The 22,536-nt window shown below is 40.4% G+C and overlaps 1 protein-coding gene across 6 annotated transcripts in view; it reads left to right on the top strand.

The window, feature by feature from the left end:
- The window catches only part of lrch1 (leucine-rich repeats and calponin homology (CH) domain containing 1), a 171,411-nt gene that overhangs the window by 125,275 nt on the left and 23,600 nt on the right, over positions 1-22,536 (top strand). For 4 of the 6 annotated variants that reach the window (XR_011962508.1, XR_011962506.1, XM_072584586.1 and 1 more), the window contains exons 10-17: positions 2,388-2,455; positions 3,319-3,405; positions 8,179-8,274; positions 9,805-9,853; positions 11,041-11,082; positions 15,531-15,650; positions 18,245-18,286; positions 20,655-20,739. Coding sequence is in view for 2 of the 6 variants with exons in the window: in XM_072584586.1 (XP_072440687.1) it covers positions 2,388-2,455; positions 3,319-3,405; positions 8,179-8,274; positions 9,805-9,853; positions 11,041-11,082; positions 15,531-15,650; positions 18,245-18,286; positions 20,655-20,739 (589 nt within the window). In the remaining 4 variants the exon portion in view is untranslated. The remainder of the gene's footprint in view (positions 1-2,387; positions 2,456-3,318; positions 3,406-8,178; positions 8,275-9,804; positions 9,854-11,040; positions 11,083-15,530; positions 15,651-18,244; positions 18,287-20,654; positions 20,740-22,536) is intronic. The other 2 variants (XR_011962507.1, XR_011962509.1) reach the window with 2 other exon arrangements.

Raw genomic sequence — 22,536 nt, 5'->3', positions numbered from 1 at the left:
TACTTGCATGGATATCTGATCAATCTGCATTCTGAAATAAAAAATCTGCTTGCTCATGTGTCCATTATGAGCAGCTGCAGTGCAAGTCAAAGCTTTAATTCATGTTCCAATAAATTCAATTCAATTCAAAATGAGGTAAGAAGCTATTTGAAATTAGCACCATATTCATGTCTCACAATACAACATGTTGCTGTATGACTTTTGTGTAAACAAACTTTATTAACAGACTAGTGAGAAAAATGTCCAGTTCCACAGCTTGATGAGGAATGAACAAACATCAGCAAAGCTAGACCTGGAACAACAAGTGGAAAATTTAGAATTTCTGTCACAAATAATAATAGAAATGTAGAAAAAAGGAGCAAGTGTATGCAATTTGGCCCTTCCAGACTGCACCATTATTTAGTATCCTGTTCCAGCGTTCTCCCCACATCCTTTGGTCCCTTTAGCCAGTAGGATTGTACCTGACTCCTTGAAGGCATTCAGTGTTTTGGACTCAACCGCTTTTTGTGGTTGGGAATTCCATGGGCTCATCATTCTCTAAGTGAAGAAATTTCTCCCCATCTCAGTCTGAAATGGCCTACTGTAAATCCTTAGATTATTTCTATTGGTTCTGGACTTTCTGGTCATCAAGAACATTCTTCCTGCATTTACCCTGTCTGGTCCTGTTAGAATTTCAGAGGTTTCTGTGAGATCTCCCCTCATTGTTCCAAACATCAGTGAATATAGTCCTAATTGATGTCGTCCATGTTTGTATGTCAGCCCTGCCATCACAGGAGTCAGTCTGGTAAACCTTTGTTGCATTCTCCCTTAGTTAGAACATCCTTCCTCAGATAAGGAGACCAAAACTGCACACAGTACTCCAGGTGTGGTCTCACCAATGCCCTGTATAATTGCTGCAAATTTCCCTGCTCCTTTACTGAATCTTCTCACTTTGAAGGCTGATATACCATTTGCTGCCTTCACTATCCACTGACCCTTTATGCTTACTTTCAATGACTAATGTACAAGGACACTCAGTGCTTCCACTGATTTTCAAAGTGGCAGACAATGAATCTAATACTAAATCGATGGTTCATTCGGGAAGCAATGCTTTTCATGTCACATTGCTTCCAACAATCAAGTCCAGACTCAGCTGCCCAACTCGAGTGTGGAAATAATGAACATCCTTTACATTTATAATCTCTGTTCTCAAATTGTTTTGGATTTCACAAGAAACTTCAGGCAAAATGTCCCAAAAGTAGCTTAATGGGAATCCATTCCATAATGGCTGAATCACAAGGTTGACCAGGTCTTATCCTCAGACGCCTGCCTTTTACTTAAAGGTGTCACTTTTAAATTATTGTTTTTTTAATTGAATAGTAACCTTTTAAATATCAGCCGAAATTTTAAGTTGGCTTCTGCCAAATGCCAAATTGTAGACTGATCATTTAACATGTTGGTGCTGTCTGTATTTTGTACGTCTCTCTGCTGGATGGTCCAGAAGTCTCTCTGCCTCCTACAATATGTAGTAATTGTGACGTTAACCCAATCTCTTGTCTCTCATTTATTCTCGTCTTCTAGTATTTCTCTCCACTTATAAAAGTTGGTCGCAAAGAAGACAAAGTATAATCTCCGAGTTATATCCCACAAATACAGATGCGCAATCCTTTATCCGAAATGTTCGGGACCAGCTTGTTTTTGGAATTCAGAATTTTTCAAATTTCTAAATAAATGGCAGTTTGATGGTGAAATTTAAAAGAAAAAATTTTGCAAAGAACAGACTTACTGTGAGTAAAGTGGGCCCTGAAACAAAATTTCAGGCCTGCCATTGCTGGGCCACGCCCCCATGTCACATCTGAGTGACCTGCATCGAGTGGGTGTGGACTTGGGTTAACTGTTTGCAGGCCAAACAACCTTGTTACTGAGAAATAAACCTGTTAAAAAAAATCTTCGGACTTTGGAGCTTTTTGGATTTTGGGATTTCGGATAAGGGTTGTCTACCTGTACTATAAACAGCAGCCTGGATCATTGTATGAGTATCACGGTTAATGGAAACAATTTCCCCATGATATTTGCTAAAACTGGCTCCATAAGTATAAAGAGTACTGTTGTAATATAATGAGGGAAACAGTCGCTCATTTATATTTTGTATATAAATTATTTTAATTATACTAATTTGTTCTACTGAGATCTGTTCCAAAAATTGCTGTTTGTAATTCTGTGGAGGAGTCTCCCACTGATCAAATGCTTTATTTTGTCGGTATTCATAAGCGATATCCAAGATTATAGGGTTTTATGTGCAATTCAGCTTGATGCATGTCACTGTATGAAATTACGAATGGTTGTAGCTGTGGCTTTGGGCATGCAGCAGAATTTTTGTTTTGCTGATACTTGTTACTTTTACACAGGAAAGGGTAATGGAGCCTGAAGAGCCACTGCGAATTGAGGAAGATGCAACTTGGACGTTAGAGCATATGTTCGTAATTTTTATATTCAGTAACACCTCTCTGTAAATGCATGTGATTCCTGTGTCAGGTTCTTCCAGCATCGCACTTAATTTTGGGACAGTTTTCCTGATTCTAGGAATTGGATGTGTATCCAGTTGACTCGCTCTCCCTGCATCCCATGTGATCGAACCTTACTAACCAGCCTACCATTTAAAACCTTGTTGAAGGCCTTGCCAAAGTTCATGTAGACAATATTTACTGCTCTGCCTTCCTCTATCTTCTCAGTCATCACTTCAAATAAAAACTCAATGAAGTCAGGGCCACAAAATGGGGTCAGTAAAATTTAATTAAAATTATACCAGATTTCTTGGGTCATAACTGAGAGACTCCATTGTTCAGGTCCAACCAACCAAAATTATCAATTTACTATTTTTCACCATCTAACATGACCTGTTAATGCTGCTTGCCCTAATGTTCATAATCAGTTTTTTCACCAGCTATGTAATGTAATACACCCTATATTATCTTGGTACAAATAATTAATTGAATTAATATATGGTTTCATATGCATTTTGTTACTCCTGCGATTTGTGCATTTTGACTATTATTTTTCCATATATACTTTGTATGTGTTTGCAGCTAATCACTGAAGACTCTGGTGAAAATGAGCTAGACTATTCCATTCTACCATGTAGAATGCTGCTTACTGCAAATGGGAGAACTTGAACTATAATCTTGCATTAATCATTGGTGTGGATCAAAGAGAGAGAATCTGTGAATTCTTTCCAATAGAATTAAGAACTGATCCCTTTGTGAAGAATTATAAGCTTCTGTTCATGTCAGTAAACAATAAATGGCACTCTCCATTTTTTATATTGCGATTCTGTTGCAGACGAAACACAGATCAGCATCTGGATACTGAACCAGAGGCGATAGAGAGCTTGAGTTTACCAGAAAGCACAATCCAGGAACAGCAGAGGTACTGCTTTGTATATCTCATAGAGTTTTATCTTCCTTTCCTTGGTGCTTCCTGATATTGCTTCCACTTTCTGTATTAGTCTGTTCCTTTCACTTGATTGATTTTTGTTCAAAGAATGTCTCCTGCCTCCATTAATCTGGTAACTCATCTTTTCTGATCTTGCCCTATTAATTGCAATCCTTTTATCCTGTGCTCATTGGGTCTACCCCTAACCTCTTGCAGTTATTGCTAAAGCCAATTTTGTTTAACTACTCCTGCTTCATCCATAATTTAGTTGTAAAATTTTTATATTGATCAAAGATTAATTTGAAAACACAGCATTTACAATTCCTATTAATAAATTCCAGTGTTACTTTATTTTTATTTCCTTAGTCTCTCATTTACAAGCACCACCTTCTGTATTGTTATTGAATTCCACATTCCTTTGTACCCATAGTCTTAACCACTGGGGAGAGGATTATCACCTCGAGATAAATCTAATTCCCCCAGGAGATTAATCATTGCCCGTCTATATCTATAATCTTAACCTGCAGTAAACTACTTAATGCCCAACTATAGATTTAATCTTAACTCATGGTCGACAAACTGTTACTTTTAAATTTACCTTCACCACAAAATGTTCTCAAGTTTTATGCTCAAATTTCTTACCACCAGCTTATATGTTCTCCTCACTCCCTATGTGTCTTGTGTCTCTACAATTCTCTAAGCTTTCCTTTATTTTTTCCTAAGATCCTGGAGTTTCAAGTACTGAATAATATAGTTTGACAATTATTTTCTGTGTTATTCCTCTGCTTGTTTTCCCCAATTTACTGTGTTCAATATCTCTTTAATTTGCTGATTTTCTCACATAGACTCATAGGATCACAGTGTCATACAGCATGGAAACAGACTCTAGAGTAAGAGGAAGGCCTTTTGGTAGTGTGATGAGGAAAGACTTCCTTAGCCGGAGAGTGGTGAATCTATGGAATTCACTGCCACAGAAGGCTGTGGAGACCAGGTCATTGAGTACATCTAAGACTGAAATAGATAGGTACTTGAGTATCAAGGCTTACAGGGTGAAAGCTGGAGAATGGGGTTGAGAAACTTATCAGCCATGACTGATTAGTGGTGGAGCAGACTCTATGGGCTAAATGGTCTAATTTCTGCTCCTATGTTTTATGGCCTTACAGCCTATACCATTACTACCTTAATATTCTACCTTTAATCTTTTGCTAAGTAGATTTGTTCACTAGCAGTCTCCATTCCTCCAGTTATTATCATGCAAAAGAGCACACAAATCCATTTCATCCATTTCTTTCTACAAGTGATGCTTGTTCTTTATTCTAATTGTAAACTACGTCTGGCTCTAAATTATGTTTAAATTAACCAAGAAAACATTTCCAAACAATTTACCTAACAAAACTACTTACTGTACTCTTTTGGCAGCTTAAAGTATCCCTTTTACCCTTGGAAAACAATTGAAGCAACTTCTCTTCTCCTTTAAATAGCCTTAGAAAAACTAAAGCTTAATATGGCTTTCCACTTCTCCTTTGTTTTGAATTTAAAATTTACCAATTTAAATACTTTTTTTTAGTAAAACATTTGTATCTACTTGCAAGGTCAAGCTTAAGAAGAACTGGGGGCCAGTTCCAAATTTGGGGGAGCTGTCTCACAGGCTAAACAAACAATAGCTTGATGGAGTCGTGGTCAAGAAATCCCACTTTACAGACAATGTCCCAGACACCACCATCACATTCCTGGGTGTTCATAACAGAAATATGTGCAACAGTTCAAGAAGATGCGTACTGCTACTTTCTCAAAGGCAATTAGAAGCATAGATAATAGAGCTCCCACAATGTGGAGGCAGGTGATTCGGCCCATTGAGACCACAGCACCCCTCTAAAGAGCATCCCACTCAACACCCTCCCACCCCTCCCCTCGCCCTTGCCCTATCCCTGCATTTCCCATGGCCAATCCACATAACCTAAGCATCTTTGTGGTTGTGGGAGTAAACTGGAGCACCTGGAGCAAACCCATGGAGACACGGGGGAATGTGCAAACTGCACATAGTTGCTGGAAGCTGGAGTTGAACCTGGTCCCTGGCACTGTGGGCGGCATGGTGGCATAGTGGTTAGCACTGTTGCCTCACAGCGCCAGAGACCTGGGTTCAATTCCCGCCTCAAGTGACTGACTGTGTGGAGTTTGCACATTCTCCCCGTGTCTGCATGGGTTTCCTCCCACAGTCCAAAAATATGCAGGTTAGGTAAATTGCCCATGCTAAATTGCCCGAAGTGTTAGGTGAAGGGGTGAAATGTAGGGGAATGGGTCTGGGTGGGTTGTGCTTCGGCGGGTCGGTGTGGACTTATTGGGCAGAAGGGCCTGTTTCCACACTGTAAGTAGTCTAATCTAATCTAACCACTGAGCCATCGTGCCGCCCAAAATTAGGCATGGTAATAAATGTTGTCCCAGTCAGCAATGTCAATATTCCTTGAATGTATTTTTTTAAAAGCTTGGACATTCATTGAAAGTTTGCATTCTCCTCATATTCAATTGGTACTATACTATCCTTTGCACTTCTGATTTGTGAACTTGCCAGAAACTGTGATGTTTTGTCCAATTCTGTGAGATGTGTATAGGTAAGTGTGAATAAGGTACATGTAAATTTCAGGAGAAAGTGCAGATGCTGGAGATCAGAGCTGAAAGTGTGTTGCTGGAATAGTGCAGCAGGTCAGGCAGCATCCAAGGAGCAGGAGAATCGACGTTTTGGGCATAAGCCCTTCAGGAATGAGGAAGGTGTACCAAGCAGGCTAAGATAAAAGATAGGGAGGAGGGACTTGGGGGAGGCGCGTTGGGAATGCGATAGGTGGAAGGAGGTTAAGGTGAGGGTGATAGGCCGGAGAGGGGGTGGGGGCGGAGAGGTCAGGAAGAAGATTACAGGTCAAGAAGGCGTTGTTGAGTCCGAGGGTTGGGACTGAGATAAGGTGGGGGGAGGGGAAATGAGGAAGCTGGAGAAATCTGCATTCGTCCCTTGTAGTTGGAGGGTTCCTAGGCGGAAGATGAGGCGATCTTCCTCTTGGCGTCATGTTGCCATGGTCTGGCGATGGAGGCGGCCAAGGGACCTGCATGTCCTTGGCGGAGTGGGAGGGAGAGTTAGTGTTCCGCCACGGGGCGGTTGAGTTGGTTGGTGCGGGTGTCCCAGAGGTGTTCTCTGAAACCTTCCGCAAGTAGGCGGCCTGTCTCCCCAATGTAGAGGATGCCACATCGGGTGCAACGGATGCAGTAAATGACGTGTGTGGAGGTGCAGGTGAATTTGTGACGGATATGGAAGGATCCCTTGGGGCCTTGGAGGGAAGTGAGGTGGGAGGTGTGGGCGCAAGTTTTACATTTCTTGCGGTTGCAGGGGAAGGTTGCCGGGAGTGGAGGTTGGGTTGGTGGGGGGGGGGTGTGGACCTGACGAGGGAGTCGCAGAGGGAGTGCTCTTTCTGGAACGTTGATAGGGGAGGAGAGGGAAATATATCCTTGGTGGTGGGGTCTGTCTGGAGGTGGCGGAAATGACGAAGGATGATACGATGTATCTGGAGGTTGGTGGGGTGATAGGTGAGGACTAGTGGGGTTCTGTCCTGGTGGCAGTTGGAGGGGCGGGATTCAAGGGCGGAGGAGTGGGAAGTGGAGGAGATGTGGTGGAGAGCATTGTTCCTTCGCCTCCGCTGCATCTGCTCCCAGGAGGACCAATTCCAATACCGAACAACCCAGATGGCCTCCTTCTTCAAAGACCACAATTTCCACTCAGATGTGGTTGACGATGCTCTCCACCGCATCTCTTCCACTTCCCACTCCTCCGCCCTTGAACCCCGCCCCTCCAATCGCCACCAGGACAGAACCCCACTGGTCCTCACCTACCACCCTACCAACCTCAAGATACATTGTATCATCCTTCGTCATTTCCGTCACCTCCAGACAGACCCCACCACCAAGGATATATTTCCCACCCCTCCCCTATCAGCGTTCCGGAAAGACCACTCCCTCCGCGACTCCCTCATCAGGTCCCACCCCCCCCACCAACCCAACCTCCACTTCTGGCACCAACCAACCCAACTGCCCCGTGGCTGAACACTTTAACTCCCCTTCCCACTCCGCCAAGGACATGCAGGTCCTTGACCACCTCCATTGCCAGACCATGGCAACACGACGCCTGGAGGAAGAGCACCTCATCTTCTGCCTAGGAACCCTCCAACCACAAGGGATGAATGCAGATTTCTCCAGCTTTCTCATTTCCCCTTCCTCCACCTTATCTCAGTCCCAACCTTCGGACTCAGCACCGCCTTCTTGACCTGCAATCTTCTTCCCGACCTCTCCGCCCCCACCCCTTCTCCGGCCTATCACCCTCACCTTAACCTCCTTCCACCTATCGCATTCTCAACGCCCCTCCCCCAAGTCCCTCCTCCCTATCTTTATCTTAGCCTTCTTGGCACACCTTCCTCATTCCTGAAGAAGGGCTTTTGCCTGAAACGTTGATTCTCCTGTTTCTTGGACGCTGCCTGACCTGCTGCGCTTTTCCAGCAACACGTTTTTCAGCACATGTAAATTTTAGCTGAATGACCAGCTTCGTACTCTGAGGAGCACCACATTTTGTGATATGTTGAAGAGGTTTGATGAGATTTTTCAGTGAAGTTATTGAATGTTTATAAATATCTAATTGATGGAAAAAAATCTGAGCTGGTACTATAAATTGTTGCCATGAACTAAAGCAACTTCTCGTTTATTAAAATATTTCTCAATTGCCTTGCCACTCAGATTCAATGTGAATTGTATGGACATGAGTGAAGTGCATCTGTATCCTTTACAGATGGAAACAACAACCCCTTCAGAATTTAAAACATCTGCAGTAAAGTAAGTTGTTTCTTTTTTTAAATTTTATTTGGTATATTTTCATCCTTTCCTACCTCTCCTGGAGTTGCTTGCTTTTCCTCCACAGTGAAAATTTTGCACACCAAGTTTCGTATCTCCCTCTGTTTCCATTTGTTAATCTAAACCGTTTTACTGAGTCTACTCTGCCATGACACTGTCACAGGTACACTATAGCTGGACCCTGATTCTATCATCAGCTGGTAACCATACACAGACCTTTTACTAGGTGGTCAGTGTAGAATACTTGGAAACACTGATGGCAATGTTCCCTGGAGCACTGAAGCCAACTGTGACTCGTGCTACCACCAGTGGCTGAAATCAGCACAGAGTAGCATTGGAAACTGGAACCTGGTCTGTGTGGCTTAGGCACTTATTGACAAAAAAACATAAAAATTGGGCATCCCAAAACAATGTGATCCTTGCAAAGCAAATAAAACCACGTCAACTGCTTGAATTATGGAAGGGGAAAAAAATGAACTCACTAGTTTAAAAGAACAATCCAGCTATCTTGTGTGCCAAATAATGGCAGAGAGTAAGAGACCTGGTCCATCCAACCTGCATCTCACAGTTATGGTGCCTTATTTATGATGATAACAGCCATTGTCCAGCATGTCCAGAGCTGTGAAATCTCCAGAAAGAAGCTGATAAGCAGATTAAAAAGCCTAGGTCTATTGCAAAATCAAACTGGCAAGTTACTTTTTGATTCCTTTCGCAGTTTGAAACTAGTCCAGGAGATCTTGTTAGCTGTGATTAACGTTACACAATTCCAACAGGATTCCTGCGGACTTTGATCTCTGCTCCAAACCAAAACTATGTCTTTGAGAATGATCCAGTAAAACACATTCCAGAATATTCTCTCTTTTTCTTAGTTTAGTGATGTACATGGCTGTAACGTTTCTGTTTGTCCCACAGCATCATAAGGTTATCGCACTAATCTTTTCACATGGCCGTTTCTGTTCAAATCTTCCTGTGTATGCAAATGTCTGGGTTTATCGTTTTAAATACTTACTTTCAACTGTTGAATTAATCCTTTGCGTTTGCCTGCTTTTTATTCTGGAAGTGATCATTTAGTTATTAAGATCTTGCTGAATGTGGCAGTATGTGCAGTAGTGATACCTCAGCATATCATCTTGGATGCACAACTCTTGAACCTTCTTGCTTATGTTCACTGAACCCCTTCGACACACTCGGGATTATATGATTCTATGAACATAAAGAGAGCATCAAAGTAGTTAAGACCAGTGGCTTGTTTTAAATTTTATCTTCCTGAATTCATTTTAAATTTAAACTAGATTACTATTCTAAGAAACATTGAGTTATGTTTCTTGAGCTTTGAGATCATACGATGTCTTTCGGAATTATTAACTCTGGAATTTAATGATTTTAGCTGTTGTAAGGTTCTTACAGGGTAAAATCTCTCATTTTGCTTCTCTGTATTGTGTATCTGGATAGTAAATTATAAGCCATGACTAATGTTATTGCTAAATGTGCTGTTTCTTTCATTCGTTCCAGTGGGCAGGCACCAAAAATCAATTCCTCATCGAAGTTCTCCAGTTACCAGGTGAGGAAAAAAAAAGGATATCTATTGACACACAGAAGGAGTTCATGGTTTTTTAAGATTCAGAATCAATGAGGGAAGGACAGGCAGGACTGAAATAATTTAACAGTACACATGGTAGTTAAAACTTTCATAATGTTCTACTGGCTTGGCCAGTTTTTCCAGTGAGAAGCTTAGCTGTAGTTGTAAGAAGGTGCCAGGTTCGGGCTGAGCTAGTGAGTCTCAGTGTGGCTGTAGAAGCTGCAACTGATAATGTTACTGAATAGAAAAACACCAGCTCTGCCTTAAATAGAGATTGCTGGAGAAACGCAGCAGGTCTGAAAGCATCTGTGGAAACAAAACAGTTAACATAGTGATCCTTCTTCAGAACTCACTCTCACTTGTGTTCTGGCAGTGAGGACAGAATCTGTTCCCTAGAATAGTTCATTAGCAGATGCTGTCAAAATTGTTCGTAATACTTTAGATGTTGAAGAGACGGAAAGGGTTAAGAGGAAAGACGGCATAGAATAGGCTTGTATTCCCTTGTACAAAAGATTGAGGGATTTCAGAGTGATTAAAGGATTTGTTAATATAGTAGAGAAAAATCCAGTTCCTGTGGTGGGGTTGTGAAGGCAAAAGAGACAATACATCTATAATAGGTATTAGGCTGTTCAGAGTGCTATCACTGAGCTTTTGCTTGCATGCAATGCCAAGGAAACCTCTTAACACTCACCCAGAGGTTTATGGGTTCAGTTAAAATTTCAACTGGTTATATTTCGTTCATTTAAGACTAGAAGAGGTCATGAACAAAGGCAGATCAAGGGATTAAGATCAGTCATGAATAATAGAACAGGCTGGAGAGGTTGAATGGTTTACTGTTTTTAGAATGTTTTTTAGAACCATAGTTGAGAAGTGGCAAATTGCTCCAGAAAAGGATAACATTAGTAAGGGGATGGTAGTGAAACAGGATGTAATTTGCAGTTTATCATTAAAATGACGTTAGCTTCAGTAGATGCACGGAGTTTAGTGATGATGTTGAAAATACGTGTTCAAACAGTTCATTGTATTTATGTTCAAAGTGCATTTTGCAAGAATTAAAATGCAATTATTATCACTACTGTAATCAAGTTTATCTACATTGTAAATAATTGCACTGTAATGTGGGTTTTACTTTTCATGCTAAAGCAGCTTTCTTTTGTTCTTATTTTTAGGCTCTTGCTCCATTTTGTGTAGATGAGGATTCTTCATCTGAGGTCATTCATTCTATTCCGTAACAATTCCTCACCTCATTAACTTTGATTCATCTGTTTCTGTGCATCACTAACACTTGTCACAGGGAAATACTAGCACTGTACAAAAATAGATGCAAAATGTTACAGTGCAAACTTTTCTCTTCAGAGTATCACTTGGTTAAAAGCTGTCAACAATAATATATTATCACTTAACATCTTTCTGTTATTTATTAACACTGCAAATTTAATTTGATTAACAGGGCGAGGGGAATTTTAAAAAATTCATTCATGGGATGTGGGCGTCACTGGCTAGACAGCATTAATAGTCCACCCCTAATTGTCCAGAGGGCAGTTAAGTGTGTCTGAAATTAGACTAAGGACAGCAGACTCAGGTTAACTAGACGGGCTTGAATGACAGTCAACAGTAGTTACATGAGGCTAGGTCTATTCCAACTTTTTTTTCTGAATACAGATTTCACCATCTGGATGAATAACCTAGAGTGCTGTTTTCTAGGCCAGTGACATTACCATGCTTTCCCTCCCTTTGATGCAAGCACAGAGTTATATGTTGATACAGCACGGAAACAGACCCTTCGGTCTGACCAGTCCATGCTGACTATAGTCCCAAACTCAAGTAGCCTCATTGCCTGCATTGGCCTGTCTCCCTCCAAACATTTTTTATTCATGTACTTATCCAAATATCTTTTAAATGTTCTCACTGTATCTGCAACCACAGCTTCCTCTGGAAGTTCATTCCACACACAAACCACTCTCTGAGTGTAAACAAAATTGCCTCTCATGTCCTTTTTAAATGTCTCTCCTCACCTTAAAAATATGCCCCCGAGTCTTGAAAACCCCACCCTAGGGAAAAAAGGTACCTGCCATTCACCTTATCTATACCCCTCATGGTTTTGGAAACCTCTATAAGGTTACCCCTCAAACTCCTACACTGCAACCTATTCAAACTCTCCGTATAATTCAAACCCTCCATTCCTGGCAACATCCTGGTAAATCTTTTCTGAACCCTTTTCAGCTTAATAATGTCTTTCCTATAATAGGGCAACTGGAACTGGACAGAGTATTCCAGAAGAAGCCTCACCAGTGTCCTGTACAACCTCAACATGACATCCCAATTCCTTTACTCAGAGGTCTAAGCAATGAAGGCAAATGTGTTAAATGCCTTCTTACCCACCCTGTCTACCTGTGATGCACATTTCAAAAAATTATGACCTGGACCCCTAGGTGTCTGTGTTCAAAAACAGTATCCAAGGTCCTTTTAATTATATAAGCCCTGACATTGTTTGTTTTACCAAAATACAATACATTGCATTTATCCAAATTAAACTCTATTTGCTATTCCTCAGCCCATTGACCCAATCACTTTTCAGGGGTAGAGGGAGGCTTGTAGCGGGTGTACTGACTCCTTTGTTTTTCCCGATATATATAATTAATGATCTGGATCTTGCTGTGCAGGGGGATCATCTCTAAATTTGCAGATGACACAAAACCCAGGAGAATTGTAAACTAAGGAGAACGGTGCAGAAATCCGATAGGACGTTGACGAGTTGGTGGAGTGGGCAGAGAGATGGCAGATGCAGTCCAGTTCAATGGGAATTATTTTGGTGGGAGGAGCATTGAAAGACAATATGAAAAAGAGATGTGTAGGAGCAGATGTTGGTAGTAGCACAATAATGTAGCTAAAAAGAACTATCTTTTATAATTGAAGGCTGTTTTCTTTACAATACTAACTGGACACAAATCTATGTCAAAGAATTAACAGAGATTACTTTGCATATACTATGTGGAATTTTCTGCTGCAAACCCTTGCTGAAGTAGCACATATATATGGTTTTAAAAGAAAATGAATCATTTGATAAAGGGAGTATTAAACACAATAGGGAGTGAACAGCAGGGTGGGATGTGCCCTCATATTGGTAAAGGTGCTAGCATATACATAATGAATGTGCAAAATGAAACTCAGTAATGAATTCACTTACCAGTATAATTTTTTTTGGCTGAAAATGCTGGTGTGGTGTGAGTTGTAGATGAACTGCACACCACTGTTGGTCACAGTGTGTATGGTGTCAAATTGTGGAATGCATCAGTTGTTGGACTGCAAGGCACCTCCAGGTGAAAGAATATTACTGCTCCTGACCCATAATATTTTTAAAGTCACATGTCTGTGTATACATCCTGTCAACATTTGGACTGCAGTGGGGCATATTTTAACTACGCTATGATGAGATAACATGCAGTTTCTGTTATTAATGTTTATTTTATTCATTCACGGGTTGTGGGTATTGCTGGCTGGGCTAGCATTTATTATCCATCCGTAATTGTCCAGAGTCAACCACCTTGATGTGGTTTTGGAGTCACATGTCAGCCAGACTAGGAAAGGAATGACAGTTCCGTTCCCTAAAGGACATCAGGGAACCAGGTGGGTTTTTCCAAAAATCAATAACAGTATCATGGTCATCAATAGTCTTTTAATTCCAGATTTTTATTGAATTTAAATTCTATCAATGCCAGATAATGGTCATCTCCATCAAGAGAGAATCTAACCATCTCCCCTTGACCTTGACAGTCCCCTTGACATTGTTCTCACTGAATCCCCCACTGTCAACATCCTGCAGATTACCATTGACCAGAAATAACTGAACTAGATCAGCCATTTTGATAGTAATTGCTAGATGAATTGTTCGGTTTAGGAAAATGTGAAGTGATCTTATCTCAAAGTGGAAATGTCAAATACTAGGCAGCATAAGTTTAAGGTGGGGGTGGGGGTGAGGTTTAAAGGACAAGTATTTTGCACAGAGGGTGATAGGTGCCTGGAACATGCTGCCAGGGGAGATGGTAGAAGCAGATATGATAGCAACGTTTAAGAAGCTTTTAACCAGACACATGAACAGGCAGGGAACATAAGGATACAGACCATGTGGGATTAGTTTGGGATGGCATCATGGTCGGCACAGATATGGTGTGCCAAAGGGCCTGTTGCCGTCCTGTTCGGTTTCATGTTCTATCTGCTATGACAGGATTTGAACCTAAGTCCCCAGAACATTACCTGGGTCTCTAGATTAGCAGTCAAGTGATAATACCCTGAGGCCAGACTGACAAATGATAGCTTTTATAATACTGGTTTAAAAATAAAGTTAGAACGTATAACACTAAAATTGTAATCGCATTGCATCATTGCATCCTGGTCCAGTAATTTCTCTCACCTTCAGCTCCCACTCACCTGAAGGTTGCTCTTTCTCTTGATTCTTTGAGAAGTTGTCTTGTAAAGTGTTACTGAATTTCTCCAGATTTATGCAGCAGGTAGCAGGTTTTATCGTTAAGTTCAGTTGATTAGATGTTCAGTTTGCTGTGTTCCTACACACAATTTGGATGCTTATATGCAGGGATAAGATTTTCTCAGCATAATGATACATGTATTAATGTATAAATTTATTTAAGTTGAAATTTATTTTTGAATTTTTATGTTTATCTGGGGTAGGCAGTTAGAAAGAAAAGATTTGCACTTAATGTTGCACGCATTCTTTAGTTGCATATTAGAAACTATCTCTTCAGCTACTTCTCAAACCAGCAATTAGTTTTCCTCAGGCAAACTAGTCTTCAAGTGAGGTTTTTCCTTTTTTCCTTCATGGGACATGGGTTTGGCTGGCTAGCCAGCATTTATTGTCCTTGAGAAGGTGGTAGTGATCTGCCATGTTGAACTGCTGCAGTGCATTTGATTTAGTTGCATCCACAATACTGTTGAAGAGTGTGTTCCAGGATTTTGACCCAGCAATACTAAAGGAACGACAGAAAATTTCTAAGTCAGGATGGTGAGTGGCTTGCAGAGGAGCTTGCAAGCGGTGGTGTTCCCATGTATCTGCTACCCTTGTTCTTTTAAGTGGAAGTGGTGGTGGGTTTGGATTATGGGAAAGGAATCTTGGTGAATTTCTTCAGTATATATTGTACATGGTGCACATTGCTGCTGCTGAGTATTGGTGGTGGAAGAGAGTGAATGTTATGGAATGTGGTGTCAATCGAGTGACTGCTTTGTCCTGGATGGTGTTGAGCTCCTTGAGTTTGTTGGAGCCACACTCATCTTGGCAAGTGGGAAATATTCCAGCAAGCTCCTGATTTGGCCTTGGTGGGCAGGCTTTGGGGACTCAGGAAGTGAGTTACTTGCTGCTTCATCTTGCTGCATTTGGACATGGACTGCTTCAGTATCTGAGAAGTTGCAGATGGTGCCACCTGATTACAGTTTAGTTTACTGGTTAAGCTGCAATCAAAATATCACAATGACCTGAAAATGCTCAAGGTCAGTGCAGTCAGCTGCGAGGTGAGGCTTACATCTCATATTTGTGAGCTGGAAAGCTGGGGTTTGGACGGTCCTCAGTACCATTTGACCCTTTGAAATTGAACAATATATTTGTTAGATTGAAACCTATTTTAATGGTGACTGCTCTCTTTAATTGTAGACGGAAAGCTCTACCTTGGAGCTAGAGTTTCAGAGGAAACGAGAAGTTATGCTGGAGAGAGCGCGGCTTGAAGCTCAGGTGGCATCATCACAGCGATTGGAATGGCAGAAGTCCAAGCAGGTGCTAAAGTCACTTGACGCCTGAGTATGATTGAAATATAAGAACTTGAGAAAAGGCTGTTCAACTTAAGGCCTGATTGGTCTCATGTCAATGTTTGATTAATCCGGCCTAAACTATCAACTTCCCGTGTTGATGTTCTATTTCCCGTAACCCCTTTCCAAAATAATGAAGCTGTGCCCGTTAGTGTCCATCTTGAACATCACTCAAATTTGGCTTGTTAGCTTCCACCAAACCAGCTACCTTTGCTAGGAAGCTGATCCACATAAAGGCTGTGCATGAGACATTTTAACATTAGCCTTTCATTCTGAAAGCTTTTGTTTATTGTCCAGGTCAAATAACTTGCTTGCTGAGGTTGTGTCTAACTTGTTTTGGAGACTGGTATCATATCAGCATTTTCTCAACAGAAAGAAATTTAGTTAGTTAAGCCTTTTTCTTTTAAACTATAAGCTACAAAAGCTTAGAATCACCTTGATCATATAATCTCACAAAGCATTTTTTTAAAAATGAGCTAAGATGATCAAAAACATGATAAATTTGAGGCTTGGTGTAAACACTGATCTGTAAAATATTAGTAAAACCTATTCTGCCTTTTAATCATTGTAATCCTGGTATCCAATTAACATGATTAAACATGAGTTAACATGTTTAATCATGTTAACAGTCCACCTGCAGAGTTGGTTTAAGAGTCTTTGTGAGTATTCATATTCTCAAGGTGGTTAACGTTAAGGCAACACAGTGGCTCAGTGGTTAGCACTGCTGCCTCACAGCACCAGGAAACCCGGGTTTGGAGCCAGCTTCGGGCAACTGGCTGTGTGGAGTTTGCGCATTCTCCCTGTGTCTGCATATGTTTCCTCTGGATTCTCTAGTTCCCTCCCACAGTCCAAAGATGTTAAAATAGGTGGATTGGCCATGGGAAATTGCCCATAGTGTCCGGGGATGTGTAGGCTAGGTGGATTAGCCATGGGTAAATGCAAGTTTACAGGGGGAGGATAGGGTGGGTGGGTCTGGGAGGGATGCTGTCCAGAGGGTTTGTGGATATAATGGGCCGAATGATCCACTTCCACACTGGAGGGATTCAATGATTCTATCCTATGATTTTATTATTGATAACTACTCTGCATAAGTTGAGCATTTCTTCCAAATGCTGCTCATTTCTACCCACCTCAGTGGAGTCTTAAGGATAAACACCCTGTTGTTCACTTACTCAGTTACTTGATCTGGTGTGTAAAGTCTTGGTTTTCTATAACTGTATTTAGGTTGCTCTGCTTTATTTGCAGAGTTGGTCTAAGAGTCTTTTTAAGTGACCATATTCTCAAATGACTAGTTGTTAATTAGGTTTTATTTATTCGGCATTTGATAAAACCTACTTTCTTGACTGTGTCCATGCAAAAGTCTTAGAACCTTTGCCACAAATTGTTTCACTGGAGAAATAAAATCTAGTCTTTTCAAAGAAGTATTTATGGGATTTGGTTGTCATCATTAAGGTCAGCATTTATTGCCTGTTCCTAATTGCCCTTGAGAAGGTGGTGGTGACCCATCTGGAGCTGTTGCAGTCCACGTAGTAGGTACATCTGCAATGCTGTTAGGAAGAGAGTTCAAAGATTTTGACTTAGTTACAATAAGGAAATAATGATATACTCCCAAGTTGGGATGGTGTGTGATATGGAGGGGAATTTGGAAGCGATAGTATGCCATGTACTGCTGGCCTTGTGACCATCCCCCAACAGAAAAGCTAACATTCATGATTGCATGAAAGCTATTCGTAGAAAGTGAAAATGGAACTTCAAGCACAGATTTCTTGTCCGTCAACCTCGAGATGCATGATTGCAAAAATGAAATTTCTGTTGAGCTACATGTTTACACCAGTTCCCAGGTTTCACTCTTCTTTATCTAACGCAGTATTGAACACACATCAGTACACCCTGCAGATGTCAAAACATGCTTTTGATAGAGGTGGTTGGTTAAGCATTGGATCAATGAAGAACTGTCATGTTGATGAGCCTGATTGCAATTACTGTACTTGAGTCCTGATCTTCAACTCCAGTAATATTTGTTGTAATTCAGAAGCAAGCATAAATCAGAGCAAAAGTAGAGTAGATCAATTACATTGAATAATGATAGCTGTGTGAACACTATTTAGTATGTTTGTAACTGATCTTCTGCCTTAACTTCACTTTCTCTCTGGGTCCATATATCTTTGATTCCCTGAGTGTCCAAAAGTCTGTCTATCCTGGTGCAAAATCTGTTCGATGATGGAGTATCCTCAATCCTCTGGGTTGTGAATTCCCAGGATTCACAACCTTTTGAGTGGAGAAATTTCTTCTCATTCTAGTCCTAAAAGATCAGCCCTAATCTTGAGGCTGTGACCCCCTCATAGTTACTGGAGCATTCTACTTGCCTTGTTAGAGAAAATTACTGAAGACAGATATTATCCATTTTTTAATTATTCTAACTAAACTGTACTTCTTGAGAGTTGATTTTGTTATTTTTCCCCCAGTACAAGGTTGGGGTGACTTATAGTTTTGTGACTGAATGTTCTAAATGTGGTTTCTTTGTTTGCTTTTATTTTTAAAACATGCATTGAAATGTTTCAGAATGCAAGTAAGAGCCTGGAGAGGAGTGATTCTCAAAATGAGGTAAGTGTCATGAGGGAAAGCCTGTATCGAAACTTAATTCCCCTTGTCTGAACTGTGCATCCCACATATATTGGGGAAGCTCAGATTTAGAGCTGGAACAAGGCAGTACAAAATGAGTTGGTGAACTGTGTCTAAGCATCTGCTTTCTCTCCACCAATCCTTCCTTGAAAATAAGCGAGCCTCAATATTAGTAACCTCTGGTCATGGGTTGAAAACCCAGACTGCAGCTATTTGGTTGAGTTGCAGTTGGTTGTTTCCCAGCAGCATTTCTTTGCCTCCTGGCTGAGAAGCAGTGCTTTTATAAACAGACTAAGTCTTCAATGAGCAAAAACCTGTGTTGGATTCATTCCTTTCATTCCTTGTACTCACTAAGTCTAGGCATGTTATTGTGGCTGACTGCACATTGTGGGCTGCCAGCTATCTTTATTTGTTCTAATGGAGAGATTTGTTCAGTCCCCAGCTCAATGCTTGTATCCCAAGGCTAATTGGTCAGTTGCTTTTAGAAACATCAAAGGGCACAATGAAATACTAAAAGTGCAGTAGCTATACTTGCCCAATATATAACTCTCTTCAAAATAGAAAGCGCATCAATCTTTGTAGTACTTTTCAATTATTGCTTGAATGACAGATCCTGGAGGAAAGGATGTTGAGGTGACCATGATTGGTAAGTGTCATGCAGCTGCTGCTAGCGGCATCATGCATAGACAGAGCGTCAGGGAACAACATATAGATCTTTCTTGGGAAAGCACAGATCATTTTGTCCCTCATCAGGCCACAGAGTTCCCAACCTCTGGCCTGCTGTTGCAGCCACAGGATTATGACCAGCCCAGTTAAGTTTCTGGTCATTGCTAAGTTTCAGAAGAGAATTCAACACTGCAATACTATTGAATTTAGATTCCCAAGGCATTTGGATCTCTTCGGGGAAGGTCAGATTTGCGCAAGTTGGATGAGTACACCTCAACATGGCTAGGACACACTTCCTTGCAAGTGCAGTTAGGGCGAGTTTGTTCCTAAAGCTGGAAAGATTGAGAACCAAAGCTGGCACAAGGGTTGTTTCTCACGCAGTGAATGGTTGGGATCTGGAATGCATTGCCTGAGATTATGGTGCTTCAATCTTGGTTTTCAACAGGAAATTGAATGTAAAACTAATGGGTAAATATTTACGTGGCTGTGAGAAAGGACAGAGGAGTGGGAGAAGCTAATTTGCCCTTACAGAGAGCCAACAGTGACTGAGTGGACTAAGTGGCCCCTTTCTGTAACCGTAACTGTTTAGTGGGTATCCTATATCATTTATTGCTTTCTGGTATTGCTTTTAAATGGCCACTTGAAGGCTTTAGTTTATGAAACAGCCGTGATTGGCTTTTTTTCGATGTAAAGCTAAACTGCATTGAATTATGCCAAAAATGATTTGGGAAATTTTGATTCACTTTAAAGACAATTAATAAATCTAATTGTTTGCAGCCAGTTACATGCACTACATGCCAACTTTGTAACAGAATATTGGGTCTCTCACAAACCATTAAGAACACGGCTTACTAAAGTTGTGTCTGTAATTTGTTAGAAATCTTAACATGTAATTAGACCTTTTGCCAACCCTTTTCCCATATTATATCCACAAAACATTCTGTAATTCCAAACTGAGACCACAGTGTGATGTGACATTAATATTTCCCGTTATATATGAGGTTGTAGAAATTTACAATAGAAATATAAAAACAGCAGAGCGCTTTAAAAGATCTGAAATATGCAAGTATTTCCTGCTTCAGTTAATCTTCCTGTCTGTCAGTTAATCTTCCTTGTTTACCTGAAGAATATACTTGAATCCCCAAGTGCAGCGTAATGAGAAATAGATTTATTGCTCTTCAGAAAGATCCATATAAAATTGCACCAAATAATCAAAAATCTCAGCTCTGTTCTACTAAGGACTGGTGCAACTGGCCAGCTCTAATGCGATCAGAATTAAGGCAGGTTGCTGAAATTGGCTTTTCTGTATTTCTGTTGAAGCAAGTGATTTGAATAATATTGCTGATTTTATTTCATTTAGCAGCTTGCTATTTTACTAACAGGAGTATTAAATCTTAACACATATCAGCACTGCTGGATCTCAAAACCAAAAAAAATTAATTTTCAAAGGAAGTATTTTGGCAGAGATGCGACTTCAAAATGTTTATGAAGTGTAGCAATCTGTTCATTATCACAGTAATGTCAGTGAATCATTGAACATATTTGCAGATAGATGCTGTTCCAATTCAGTATAAATTTAAAACAAAGTCCAACTGCGCATTAAACCTTTGCTAAAGTACCCGCTGTGCCAGTGATAAACTAAGCTGAGTGTTTTTTAAAAACTAATTTTATTTATTATCTGCAGGATGAAGACAAGACTCCTACAGTCACTCCCACAATGTCTCCAGTAGCATCTCCCACTGCTCCCTTTGGACTGAAACCACGATCTGGTAAGGAAACCTTTCAGCTCGTTCACAATAAGAGATAGCAATCATCCTGTTCATGCAGTACACAGTGAGTTTGAGAGGGTTCCTCCAAGAATGCCAGCAGTTATTTAGATAGACTTTCAAAACTAAACCTTTGACGTCATGGTGGAAAATGTAGAGGATCTCGCTTCAAGGTGAAAGCCTTGGGCATTCCATTCAGTGGAAGTGAGGTAAAAAGATCATTACACTTTGGAACATGTACTGAGACGTATTAGCACAGAATCTATTTGCATAAAATATTTACAAATTATTAGCTTGGTAACTCTTTGGTGCATTTCAGCACGTTTTCAAGTACTTTGGGACTATTTGTAAAATTCCCCGATTTGCAAGGGTTTATGAGGAGGTTTTCAAAATTGGATCTGGCCACTAGTGTCTAAACTCTTGTTCGCCTTCTGACCAAACCATACCCAATAGATCATTGTTAACATGCGTTGACAGTTCATCTCCCTCTTTTATTGTTAGTCACATTTCTGTTAATAGATCAAATGATCTCAACATAGGTCACTGGTGACCACTTCAAGCATCCTTATTTGCAATAATTTTCACGTTAGAATTATTATAAAAGCCAGATTTTCTTCAGTTTGTGTCATGGGCAAAGTTTTTTAATTCTGCAGCTGTTTCATTTGGAGTTAAAGGAAAATGGCTATGTGATAATCTGTTTTGAGTTCTTCAGTTGGTTGGGGGACACAATACGGCCTGGTGGTGTCTGCTTCCATTGCATAGACCAATTTCTTTTTTAGATTTGCATTATGTTCTAAGAGTGATGTTTTGTGCATCTCCCATTTATTCGCGTCTTGCTTATCTCACTAATTGAGCATTAAAACTGTGCAATGTGTTTCAGTTTGTGGTTGTTAACATCTGATAACATCATTCCAGTAACTAATGACTTAATTGGAAACATCGGGGTGGAAAGATGTAGGAATAAGATATCATTTATTTTGTTTTTGCAATCGTCATGTCATACCATTAAAAGATGTTTGTCATTGTCCTTCAAAAAGCAGTAAGGAATGGAAAGGATGCTTGTCCCCTACATCAAAGAGCCCATCCTCTGATAAATTAGAGGTTTCATTTTGAACTCTAAAATATCCATAGATATTTCTACTGTTGGTTCTTTTTCAATTACGGATTTCGATGTGTCACAGTGGCTCAGTGATGGTGCATTAAGCTGTAGAATCTACATTGTAACAAGGAAGTATAATTGTTATCAATTTATCTCTGAATGCTTCATTAAATAAATTAAATTGTAATTGCAGCCTTTCTCCCAGTTAAACTCTTTGGCCTTTGGATTTTGTAGAACTTGTTGTTAATGATTAACCATAATTTCTGGCACTTGTGCTTGAATTGACTGAAACATGGAAATGAATCAGAGCTGTCATTTGCATAAAAGGACATAGATGAATAATGAATACTGAGGAGTGAGAAAACTAGAAGTAAGCTAATCATATCCTACGTATCAGCTTGTCTTTGAAGTTTAAGTGGCTTTGTTTTTGCTTTTGTTGTCTTCAGTTTGCAAGTTCATTAGCTTGTGGGTAGAATATTTTCCATCCCCATGTCCTATATCAGCATAAACCATGTCTGTTGGCAGTAATGACTTGCTTTAATCTAGCCTAGTCTCAGAAATGAGTCTTCACCTGTACCAGGGTGTCATATTTGTTTGCCACACCAGTTATTTTGAACACCTTTCTGAAGGGAACTGGCTAGTTTTCTGCTGTGGGTCCTATTCCACTGGGAATGTGGTTGGATGGACCAAATGCAGTAGGT

The sequence above is a fragment of the Chiloscyllium punctatum genome, chromosome 15, assembly GCF_047496795.1.
Source record: "Chiloscyllium punctatum isolate Juve2018m chromosome 15, sChiPun1.3, whole genome shotgun sequence".
NCBI lineage: Eukaryota > Metazoa > Chordata > Chondrichthyes > Orectolobiformes > Hemiscylliidae > Chiloscyllium > Chiloscyllium punctatum.
The sequence above is the reverse complement of the archived record's forward strand: the minus strand, read 5'-3'. Positions and strand labels throughout refer to the sequence as shown.